Consider the following 12,299-nt stretch of genomic DNA (forward strand, 5'->3'; position numbering starts at 1 on the left):
TTTGTAGGTTATTTCTTAACCTACAAAAGTAACTCTGGACATTTTTCAGAAAAAGCAGCATACAGAGACAAATGAGTGAATTTTCCACAGTGGCTAAGTATTGCAATACTCTGCAATTGCAAATAATCATGGAAAAGACTGTTCTGACTCACAGGCATAAATCCCATTACACTAATGAGAACTTTGTGTGCAGAGAAGGGAGTCCACAGTATTTTGAGTTTAAAATGAAATTCAGTAGTAGCATAAGTTAAGTTATCACCAAAAAGCTATGTCTCTGTGCTTCCTATTTTATTTTTAATGAAGTATCTGTGGAGCTATTTATCTGGTAGCTACTGGTAGGCTGCAAATATTTGCTTTTCTGTCTCTGTCTAAATGACAACAGTATTAGTGGCTGTCTCTACCTAAATTACAATGTATTACTGTCAATGTTTGGTGTTAGTCTGTCTAGATCCTTAAAATTTTAAGAGGTACATGCAAATTAAGATACAAATGTACTAAATGCATTCCTAACTCCTCACAGTTTATTACAGGTAAAAACAGATCCATACCTTTCTGTCCAATACGCACGTGTTCATTTTCAAAGAACTCTAGAAAATAAAGACACAGAAAAGAAGGGCAAAAAATAAATGAGCAAAAAGATACTCCAGCAGGTAATGTATTTTATATTTTTACTACACACCACTACTTCCAGCTGATATTTACTGCTGACATCAGTAAAAATTAACCTGCATCAGCAACAAAGTTTTTTCAAGAACTAAGAGGAAATAATACAGATTTTTTTTATTGTCTGAAGGACACAAATACCAAAGCAGCACTATACTACATGACTCTAGATTTTCAATGAAGTAAGGCTCCATTTAAAAAGAAAAATCACTTATCACTATAGTGATTTCCATTTGTATGTGGAAAAACCATTTTAAACTCTCTTTCTACAGGAACAGATGCATATGTGGAAAACCAATAGAGATTATGCACTATTTAAGGCACTGAATATTAGTATATGGATGTGTCCTGTGATATTTTTCTTGAAGACAGTTATTTTAAATATGCTTGTATATGCCTATCTGTTAGTTGGCTTAACATGTATCAGTATTTTCTGCATTTTTGGAAACAGGCAATGTGGTTCTTTAGATCCTGAAGTGTTCAAACATACTGAAATTAATGTGTTTTCAACCTAAGGCAATGATTTTAAATCTTCTCTAAATCTGACTCTTCATATATGGTATATTTTCTTTTATTTGCTGTATTTTACTAAGCAAATCACTACAATCATAGTTACAGAACAAATATTTATGGCTTATTATGGCTAAAATACACAAATTACTTGGTAACTGTGAAGTAGTCTACTCATTAGTGTTCTATTTAAGTGACTGAAGCACAGCATTAGCTTACCAGGAGGCACTTGTGCCGAATCATCAATACCCAGCTGTCCTATATTTAAGCCCAATTCACTGAAGTCTTCTTTCTGAAAAGAAACAAACCCATAAACCAGTAATTAACAATGTTTAATTCTCAAAATCACCAGAGATTTCTTCTGAAAGGCTTCATGTGAATATTCTCTAAGCCTAATGAAATTCTTTTCAATGCCCACATCTGAAATATGGGCTCAGATTTTAAAAGAGAAGAATCTCACACCAATGCTGACTCTGGTTTTAGTTATAGGTCCCAGTTTGCATGTCAACTTTGGGCTACACCTGGATGTAATAAAGTGGTGAATGACAGATCAGGTTAAGGATCTCGAATTCCCAGTTCTTTTCCAACCCAGGTGAAAGTTTTTCTACTAGCAGAAAATCCCCAAGAGCCTCATCAGTGAAGCATTAAGGACTCTCCTGTGTTCTAATTATAATACACTAGTACTCAAATATTTCCTTTCATTTGCAGCCTGACAATAAAGGGCTTTATAATTACTTTGAGAATAAAATCAGAATCTAACTCATTGTCAGGTTACTGATCTTGTACAGCATCAAACTGCAAAATTAAGATAAGCTACATGTCAAAAGTTTCTTCTACAGAAAGAAAAAATAAGTGAATAACATGTACAGAAGTGTATTTTTGGCAAAAATTAAACCTATGTGGCATAAAATGAATAGTTCCCCACAAATGTATTTTGTCTTTTATTTTTCCCTTAAAAACATCTTTTTATAGAACTTTTTCTGTGCTCTGTGTTTTAACTACATATTCAGATTGATTTTCACTTTCAAAAGGAGAAACTTATGATGATACTAATATTCTTTCTTATTCTCTAGAATCTCTTTCATTAGCAAGGAAAAATAACTCTTACAGAAACGTCTTATAATAAAAAATATACTTACCAGTTCTGGAATATCTTTAACTTTTAAAGGAACCTGAATTAGCCCCAGATGATTTCTGAAACTAGGTTGTTCTCCATTTTCATAATTTGGGTTTCGAAGATTCATCAGGACCTTAAAAATGATACCTCTGTCACTCCTTCCTTACATTCAGAACTTTCTTAACATCACTACATACAACACATTCAGCATAAAACCATTTCCTGCAACTTATATATATAGGCACAAATTATCAAATTATATCTCACCATTTTCAAAATCAAAAAGGATTCAAATTTTTGAGAAGAAAACATATTCTGCATTGAAAAGCAGTCTGAAATTATGAAATAAAAAAGCAGAAATAATTTTTGATATATGGGGTTAAGTGCAGGCTACACAGTAATGTCTTGATTGAAATTCACTTCCTCAACAAAGCTATTCAAATGCCAGGAGTAAATTTCTGATGGCTACAATATCCAGGATATTCTTCAATATTGCTTTTTTCCTCTGAATCTATTCTTATACTGGGAATCTTCTGGATCTTTCAAACAAAGGGCTACATAATTTGCTACTAAAATAATTTCTTCCTAAATAACAATATATCAAAATATTTTATTTCATATAATAAAAAAATAATTACAGAATTGATAACCTAAAGCAAGTGTAATATTGAAAGTACAAGGAATCATGTCAAGATAAGCAACTATAACAGAATTTACAGTCTATTACATACTGTTACTCCACAGAATAAATTCTGCTATGATGTGGAACTGCAGGTATTCTTTCTAACATGAGTTTCCAGCTCATGGCTAAGTCATTGTTTCAGAAATGCTTACCTCAAGAAAATCCTTAGGTGCATAAACAGGCCGGAAGAGACTGAGATCTGAAATAAAATTTCAGTGACACTCAGCTAAAACCAAGAGATGAAAACACCATGCACCATATCCGTTAGACAATCTGACACTTTGAACAACATATTAGAGCAAAGATCAAAACAGCATCATCACAGGTGTCATGCCTACAACTACCACATATCCTCTCATGACCATGCTACTGTTAGTGTCTTGTTTTTGTAAACCTCAAGTAAATGGAGGGGGAGGTGTTCCTAAAGGTCCCTTCCAACCCAAACCATTGTATGAATTCTATGAAGTGAACAGCAGCCACAGGAAGTTTTTACTTAATCCTTGCAAGACTGAACCATTCTTAGACATGGGAGAGATAAGATAATCAAAAGCCGGGTCTTTTTTTAACACCTTAATTGGTTGAATTTCATGTACTGCTGCCAAATTAAAACTAGGGATTAGTCATAAACAATCCATGAAAAGCATTTGCCATCAGAGAGGTGATCTTGAGATACAAACCAGCACCTTTGCATAGTCCTTTCTTCTAAGGAACTTGGATATGAACTAACAAGGCAGTCCGCCTTGCTCTCCCTCGAAGTGAAATATCACTAACTGTTCTGTGCAGGAGTGATTTTTACCTTTTGTTAAGAAAACACCTAAGCTGAATTATCCATAGTTCTGAACACTCTCTTTCTGTTAGCCTGAGTTTACACTAGGAGGAGCTGTGTCCCAGTTGCATAAATCTCTAAAGCACTGGAATATGGAATATTATACAATAACCTCTCAGGGATGATTCAAAGTTAGGACAACAACTTGAAACAAAATAACTCTGAAATAAATACTTATTTATGCATAATGGCACATTACCAATGAGAAAAAAAGATTTAAATGAACGTGCCTTGAAGAGATCTGATTAATCTTTGACTGGTAAGTAAGATGCACGTTACCTTTCTATGTACCAAAAATTTATTGCCTGTAAATTTAGTTGACCTTACCTGGCTCATCAGTTCCCATTTCATTCCATTTATTAAGCAGCTCTTTCTGTTCACTTACAGGCCTCTGAAAGGCACAAAAAAGTAACTCTTCTATTTTTAACAGAATGAGTGAAAACATGCCTATGCCAAACACAAACACAAAAAAGAGCAACTAATTTGCTTACAAATTTCCCCCAGCCTGAAGGCACATCCTACTGTAGAAAACCTAAGTTCCAGTTCCAGGGAAGAAAGAGCCTATTAAATTCTTTCAGGTGTTTACTAATGTATTTTAGGCTATTTAGCAGACAGTTTCACGTTACTGGAGATTTACTGCCCATTCCATAGAGCTGTTGGACTTTGTCATCAAATTCCTGTCCCTGGCAGTCATGAGAAGCAAACATAGCTGCATCCTTTATCTCATATGATGAACCACTGAAGTTCTGCTACCTATCACAGAGGTATAACAGGAGAACGAGCAAAACATTCTAACATTACTCCCTCATCCCATGTTCTTTACAATTAAAGCCCCTAAATTAGTACAAAGCCACAAAAGAAAACAGACCAGAATGAACGACAATCAGCAATGTACCAGTAACTCTCTCCTAATGTACCAGTTCAAGTACAGCCTTCCCCAGCACACAAAGTACATCTGTGTCCCATACAGGCCACACCTAGATGTTACATGGCTCAGTCCACACACAAAACAGCTTTACACACTTTACAGCAGTGTGGCAGGCTAATGGCTGGACTTAATAACCTCAGAGGTCTCCTGCACCTTGATGATTTTATGATTCTAAAATGCTGTATATTAAGAGCAATGGATGTAGTAATTAGCTTTCCAACATGCTGCTCCCTCAAGAGGATAATTACTGCAACAGCAAAGAAGATATTCTACCTGTAGCCTTCACCTTCTCCTGAGTTGAGCTCGTGCATGCATTGTCACTACTCCCAAAAATTATCCTGCATTGAAATTATTTGTATACCTGACCTGCAGCTCTTGATAACCATGTGTAAATTGAACATTACATTACAAGCGTGCAAGAGGAGTCTTAATTTCAAAACAAATGTCAGTTTCATGAAAGAAAAGTAACAATATGTTACCTTCTGTGCTAGTGGGATACTGAGTTCTGTGCACATGCTGTTCAGACTTTTCAGGATTCGCTTCTCCCAGCTTCCCTAAAACATAGAAAAAAAATGATACTGAATTTCATTTTCCTGAAAGGTGCAAGTATCATGTAATAACAAGCAGCTCTTTCAAGTCATATATCAGAAAAGATAGCAAGAGTCACTGACTGACATCTGCAAAAAATTTAAGGAATATTTAGATGCTTCCTTACATCAAACAGATTTCATCATTTACAACACAATAAAAAACCAGAAAATTTAGTTTATTGTATTTCAGATCTCCAAAACAGCACGTATTTCACAATTACTGATCTTTATATATATGCCTAATGATCAAGACTCCTTAGAGATCAACATTTAATGAATTCTTCAAAGAATTATAAGCAGGTCAATCAACGGCACATTGAATGCCTTCTCCACTTTGTGACCTGAAGAGAGTGAAGTCTTTCCCCACAAAATGTGTATTAGATGTTGTCAGAAGTTTTAAAAAGTTAGAAATTCGGTATTCTGTAATGCTCAAAAAATACTACTTCTAACACAACATAATGCTCAGGAAATAGTTCTGTAGTCAGAGAAAACCAGAAGTAGACAATCTCTCAGTAGAACGTGGACAGCTTAAAGAGCAATCAGATTGTTCTGATTATTGCATTAGACTTCAGTAGTGCCTAATCTCTGGCTAATTCCTCTGAAGTTAATGCCAACTAGTATTGACTCCCTGTCAACTGAGTTAGGACTTTGTGTCCGTGACTACAGCACCACTGGTGAGTTTTATATTTAATTTTGTTTTCTGTGATGAGTCAGGCCTCCATCAAATGAATGCAGAGACTCTTAATACCATTGAGCTGTATTTATTATTTGCAATTTGCTCTAGACACAAACTCTACAACAGCTAGTTACTAACCACACTCCTCAAAGTTTTGTCCAAAAGAGGCTGCAGTTTATTAAACAGGAAGCAAATGAAGGGAAGGGCAGATGTTCAAATGTTCTACTAAAAAAAAAAATAAATAAGAAACCTTATGACATCATGTTCTGAATAAAACAGCTGAGAGAAAAGTTGCCTGCCAATAGGAAGTAGTGAATGTATTCCTATTTTGCTTTGTTGGCATGTGTAGCCTTTGATTTGCCTATGAAAGTGTCTTTATCAAAAATTCTCTCCTCCTTTTTGCTGGGGGCAAGTGAGCAAGTGGCTGAGCTGCCTACCAGGGTTATCCCACCCAGAGGGTATGGATGCCTAATACTCTTTGAAATAGGGCTGCCACATTGTGAAACTAGCAAAGACAGGATTTCTACTCATTTTGAAACTACTGGAATAACAGTCTTTTCTACATAAAGCTAAGAACATTGGTTACTGTAAGCATTGTATACACTTTTGGAAAATAATAACCAGTGAAACTGGTTTAGACAAACACACACAGATAAACCTCTGTGGTTTCTGCATTAATAAACTCATGAGTGATTATTCCCAGGCAGGAAAATAGTGGCATTACATTTCACACCAGAGTGAAAAATTGGTTAATGCAATCTTAGTCCCCAAACATTAAAGACTGAAACCCAGGACGGATATGACTTAGTGGAATAAACAATATGATTGAAAAAGTAACACAATTTGTTGAATACCTTGTAAAAGAATACTGCAATGTATTTCCAGGCATGGCTGAGTTAAATAAACTTCTCTCCTGACCTCAGATGTTTTGGTTAGGTTGCATTCCTGAAGCATATTTTTTAACACTTTTTATGTGGATGTTTTTTATTAATTTCAAATGGCACATATTGGTGAAAAAAATAAAACCAACAATGCAGAAATATTTTTGTCCTGACACCAAAAATCCTCATTTAATCTTTAGAGTCCAGTTTCTTTTATTCTTCTTCAATATATCATAAGCTTCTTAGCTCTATATTTTTCATCTTCCTTTCACATTTCTAAGTACTAAATATATCTCTTCTTTCTGAAGATCTCACTATCTCTGCAGCCTGTTATCTTTCACTGCAAAACCAACTGTCTCTTAAAAAAATTCTGTTGTGACACTATGTGAAATGACCTATAGCTTTCCTTTCTCTTCTTCACAAGAAAACCAAATTCTCCTCTTTGACATATTCACATCATCTCTATTCAACATTTTTCACCCACCTGCCACTATATCCAACTTTTTTCATGGATGAAGAAGTACTTGAGCATTTTTTGTGTGTATGTAAAATGTCACATATACAACATTACTATTAACTTTGATGCAATTACAAACCTGTGCTTTTCCTAAGGTATAAAACCTAGAGATTGTACTGTAACATTCTACAGAGTAAATCTCAAAGAGTCTAATTAAAGATCTGATATGAATAGTTAAATGGATAACCACCAACCTGTGCTTTCCTCATATAAGCTAAAGGTTCTTTCATATGCTCAGGAGGTGCTGCAGGATGACAGGGCGAAGGAAACCTTAAAGAAAATGCAGAATACTTTAAATGTTTGCACTTTTTATTTTGCCTAATTAATCCTGTGTTTGTAAACCTAAGCACAACTTCTTTCATGAGAGCACTAGTGAAAACACAGTGTATGCTGATCAAAACCAAATATTATTTTTAGATGTATTTCTTCCTCATTCATTCTAGACACAAACAATATAATGATATGTAAGACTTAATAACATTTACACATGAGTTTTCCTTATATTGAAAATAATACTTCCTCATGATTTCACATATTTGTAAAATAAAATCAAAATAATCAGGTATTTTAGAAATGTATCCTGTCAGCCCTGGAACTTTTACTATCCAGGTCATTACATTTTTTCAAGCAACATTTTTTGGAGGATTTCCTTTTAAAAATCAATGGTGAAGGTGTACATGTCCAAATATCTCTCTTTGTGTGTTGAGGACAGAGTGGCTGGAGGGCCCCAAGCAGAAAGGGACCTGGGAGTTTGGATAGATAGAAAGCTGAACATGAGCCAGCAGTGAGCTCAGGGGGCCAAGAAGGCCAATGGCATCCTGGCCTGGATCAGGAACAGTGTGGTCAGCAGGACCAGGGAGGTGATTCTGCCCCTGGACTCAGTTCTGGTGAGGCCACACCTTGAGTACTGTGCTCAGCTCTGGAGCAGACTCAAGCTCTGCCAGGGGAGGTTTTATGTTGGATATTAGGAAGAGATTTTTTATGGAAAGAGTAATCAGGCTTTGGAATGGGCTGTCCATGGAGGTGGTGGATTCCCCATCCCTGGAGGTTTTCAAGCTGAGACTGGGTGTGGCACTTAGTGCCATGGGCTAGTGACCAGGGTAGGGTTGGACTCGATGATCTTTGAGGTCTCTTCCAACCAGGTTGATTCTATGATTCTATGACTTAAGCAAAGTTGAATAGCTATTCATAAACTGCATTATGCCAAATTATAAAAGCTGGAACAAAAAAAAATAAAATAAAAGAAACAACCAAAAAACCAACCCAAAATGCTAATTAATCTTCCAGGACTTCAGCTCATCTCCAATGAGTTCTTGTCAAACATTTTATCCTGTTTAATTTTAAATGTCAGAAATGCCTTGCAGGAAACAAAATTTACACAACACTCATCTCATAGCTAACCTGAACTTTAATTTGTTTAAATGCATTCAATCCCAATGATTTTTGGAAACCCTCCACAAATTTTTTCCCATTTTTAACTGATAAGGTAATTCTGGTACTTGCTCTGAATTTCTTCTGGACAACTCTGGCCTTATGTGTAAAATGGAATAAATACTAACAGATTTCAGCAATGCTGTTTCTTGGCTTTTCCACAATGCTCAGGAAATCATGGTATTATTAGTTAATTTCAGTTTTCCAGGGGTAATTTCATTATTTTGCTGCTTATTTCCCTGAGCTCAAAGAAAGCATAAGCATTAGCCCTGGAGACAGGTAAATATTTTTCCCTGGAAAGATTGAATGAAGATGAATCCTTACCAACAGGAGCATTTTGTTGAAACAAGTCCCTCATACTACTAAGATACATTGTGCCACACTGGTAACTCTAATTAGTTTAATTAAATTAGCACAAAATGATTTGCATACAGATTTATTACTTTATACTTGCATTTTTGGCTGTATCTGTTATGAAATTCCCCTTTCCACTGTGCCAGAATGTAAAGGCAACTTATGCTTCTCAGAAGTCTAAACCAAGTTTGCTGAACAATAATTAAAAGGAAATTTGACTAATTTTAGTGTGTTTATAACCATATCTCAAGCATGATGACCACTGGTCTCTTAAGCCTAGAGATCTTAAAAGATTTTTAAAATTAATTAATACAACAAATATGTGCAATGATGTGATAAACATCTGAAAATAACTAAAATTCATTTGCAGCCACTACACAAGAATTAGATTATGACTGTTGGTAAGTTTGGATGTAAAGCAACAAAGGAAATACTAAAGTAACTAAAAAACTTGGTGATACTTGTTTCACTTATCCTTTCAAATGTACTTGAGTCCAATATTTTCACTAGGATGAAAAAGAAATAATGGCACTTTAACAACAGAAATGAAGCAGGTACCCTTGGTATGACAGATCCTGAAGATTATAGCAACACATCATACACCTATATATACAAATGAATCAAGAGCAAATCATGTGAGTAGAGCTCATTAAATAAAAATACTAAAACTCACACATTGAGTTCACTATAAACAGCATTCTGAAGCTTCTTTTCCCAACCTGTAGAAATAAAAAAATGACCAGAAGACAATTTTAGGAATTAATACTAATGGAATTAATACTAATGAGGTTTCTTTGCAGTCACTAGTTTTCTGTCCTGTCTCAGTTCATGCCTACTTACCAGACAGACAGGAAGAGATGAAGCAACCTTAACCTAATTAAGATAGGAACAGTAGGAGTTGAAATCTGTAGAAAGGTTGAATATTCTTTATTCCCATCTGCTGTTCAAATAATTACAACTACACAGCTTTGGTTAAATAATTACATCCTATTTTTTCAAAGTCATCCCATTATTAAAACAACTATTAGTAGGCACAGTGTTCCTGATTATTAGAAATCCTAAATCATCACAAAATCTTCACATTACAGTTACATAGCCTACAACTTCCAATGGAATTTGCAAATTTAACTAAGGGTAAAATTTGCAAGAATGCCTCCAAGGAAGTTCATTTCCATTTTCAACTCTTGTACCACTCGGAACTTTCAAAAAAATTACCAGTATCTTCTAAAATGATAAAATCACATCTTTGCATAATACGTTTTTCAAAATGCTGCTGGAATCCAAGAACATTTTCACTTTTAATTTTCTCTATCTGATTTAATCATCTGGAATCAGTGAATGTCTGCTTCTGGCTACTGTCACTGACAAGATACCAAGCTACACAAACCACTGTTTTCATCACTTACGTCACAGATGTTCTTACGTAGATCTGGACTATTCACAAACGTATCAAGGAAGTATTACAAACCTGACGTCTTCAGAAAATCCTTAATATCTTCTTTTAGTGATTCTAGTTTAATTTCTGGTTTGTGTAGGCTAACCTAAAATGAAAAATAAATAAATAAATAAATAAGCATCAGGGACTAAAAAGAAAGTAAATTGCAGGATTTAAGTTATGAAGTAAGAAGTATACGTGCTCAAGGTTACACACAAAGCAATCTGCTTCCTACTAACTTGAACAATAGTAATTGAAGCCAAAAAAAAAAAACCAGGCAACTTTTTTTTTCACTACGTTTGCCTTTCACATCAGTGCTAAAAGCTGTACGTGGAGAAGCAGGGAGAAGGAAGCAGGAGTATACAGTTCAATATGTTTAATATTCTGAGCAAGTACCCCATGTACTTCTCACAAATGTTAGACTCTGCACACTAAGGAATTGGTCATAAGGAACACACATGTGAAAAACTAAAAGCCATTCACTGTATTTTACCTGAAAGACTCAAACTGAAAACGTTCCTTGACTTCTCATTTAACCTCCCACAGTTCACCTCTTTCAGATAAGAAAGGCCATTTTCAAACAAACAAAAAAACCCAACTGTGCACCAAACATTCCCCACTGCAGCTGTTACCACCGGCTGGATACAACCTCTTGTAATGAAATGCACTCGACACAGACAATTAGGCACCAACCAGCTTATAACCATACCATGCCACTACCACACAGATGGTGCTGCAGATTTTTCAGCAACAGCAGGACCAGCTGCTTTAGCATCTCCTTCTACAGCGAGAAGTAGAGAAAACAAACATACCACAAAGGTCCAAACGGACAATATTCAGAAGTTTCTGTGAAGTGACTTCTAATACATACTTTCCTGAGCATTGAGCGTGGCAATAGGTGATTAACATCACATAACAAAGCTAGAGGTTTAGAAAAAATAGCAACCCTGGCTGCTAACTTGAAAATAACACTGTGTGCAACTGATTCCACTGCCATGACAGCTCAAGGCATATGTTAGAAGCATATGGCCACATCATCTACCTAGAAATGTGAGACATCTCTTACCAAAGCTACTCAGCAATATGCTGTAGGCATATCAGCTGTTGATTCTAGTGCAGTAAGTTATGCTGCCATTAAAAATAATCTTTTACCAGCTTGTGCAGTCTGCCAGCCCTAACAGCACTGCTGACAGCATGGCATGCTCTAGGCCCATCACACAGCTAACAAACTCCACAATCCTATCACATGCCTTGCAGTTTATACATGGAAAAAGGTGTTTCTGTGCAGCACAACTCGCTGGAAAAGTTGGTCTAGACGAATTCACAATGCAGAATTTTCAGGAAAGCTTTCCAATTTTCCTAGTTGAAAGGAGGAATGGCAAATAATGCAGGGACTGACAACATCAGCATTTCTGCTCTGATTTCAAGCCACCTTGCCACTACAGGTAAGGAAGGTTTATTGACTGCAATAGCAAAGAGACTTTCTGAGAAAGAAAAGTGACCACAAGCACAGACCATAAGGTGTGGTGAGTTGCATAACCCATGTCAAATGACAGACACATTCCATTCAGCACAATAATAAAAGCTGGCAAAGAATCATTCTTAATGGCAGGGAAATGAAGATTTTCAAGGGAATTGTTGGGCAGCTCAGAAAATACCCTTTTAAGCAACAACCTCAAGGAGTATTTT

General features: G+C 35.7%; 1 protein-coding gene across 1 annotated transcript in view; it reads right to left on the reverse strand.

Moving 5' to 3' along the window:
• The window catches only part of TBC1D19 (TBC1 domain family, member 19), a gene marked incomplete at its 5' end in the record, with an annotated part of 30,663 nt that extends 19,947 nt beyond the window's left edge, over positions 1–10,716 (reverse strand). The window contains 9 exons of the mRNA XM_009079817.1: positions 549–587; positions 1,393–1,465; positions 2,313–2,423; positions 3,125–3,171; positions 4,126–4,189; positions 5,206–5,280; positions 7,585–7,660; positions 9,849–9,894; positions 10,644–10,716. Of these exons, the coding sequence (XP_009078065.1) occupies positions 549–587; positions 1,393–1,465; positions 2,313–2,423; positions 3,125–3,171; positions 4,126–4,189; positions 5,206–5,280; positions 7,585–7,660; positions 9,849–9,894; positions 10,644–10,716 (604 nt within the window). The remainder of the gene's footprint in view (positions 1–548; positions 588–1,392; positions 1,466–2,312; positions 2,424–3,124; positions 3,172–4,125; positions 4,190–5,205; positions 5,281–7,584; positions 7,661–9,848; positions 9,895–10,643) is intronic.
• Between the last annotated feature and the right edge of the window lie 1,583 nt (positions 10,717–12,299).

The sequence above is a fragment of the Acanthisitta chloris genome, unplaced genomic scaffold (genome assembly GCF_000695815.1).
Source record: "Acanthisitta chloris isolate BGI_N310 unplaced genomic scaffold, ASM69581v1 scaffold18268, whole genome shotgun sequence".
Taxonomy (NCBI): Eukaryota; Metazoa; Chordata; class Aves; order Passeriformes; family Acanthisittidae; genus Acanthisitta; species Acanthisitta chloris.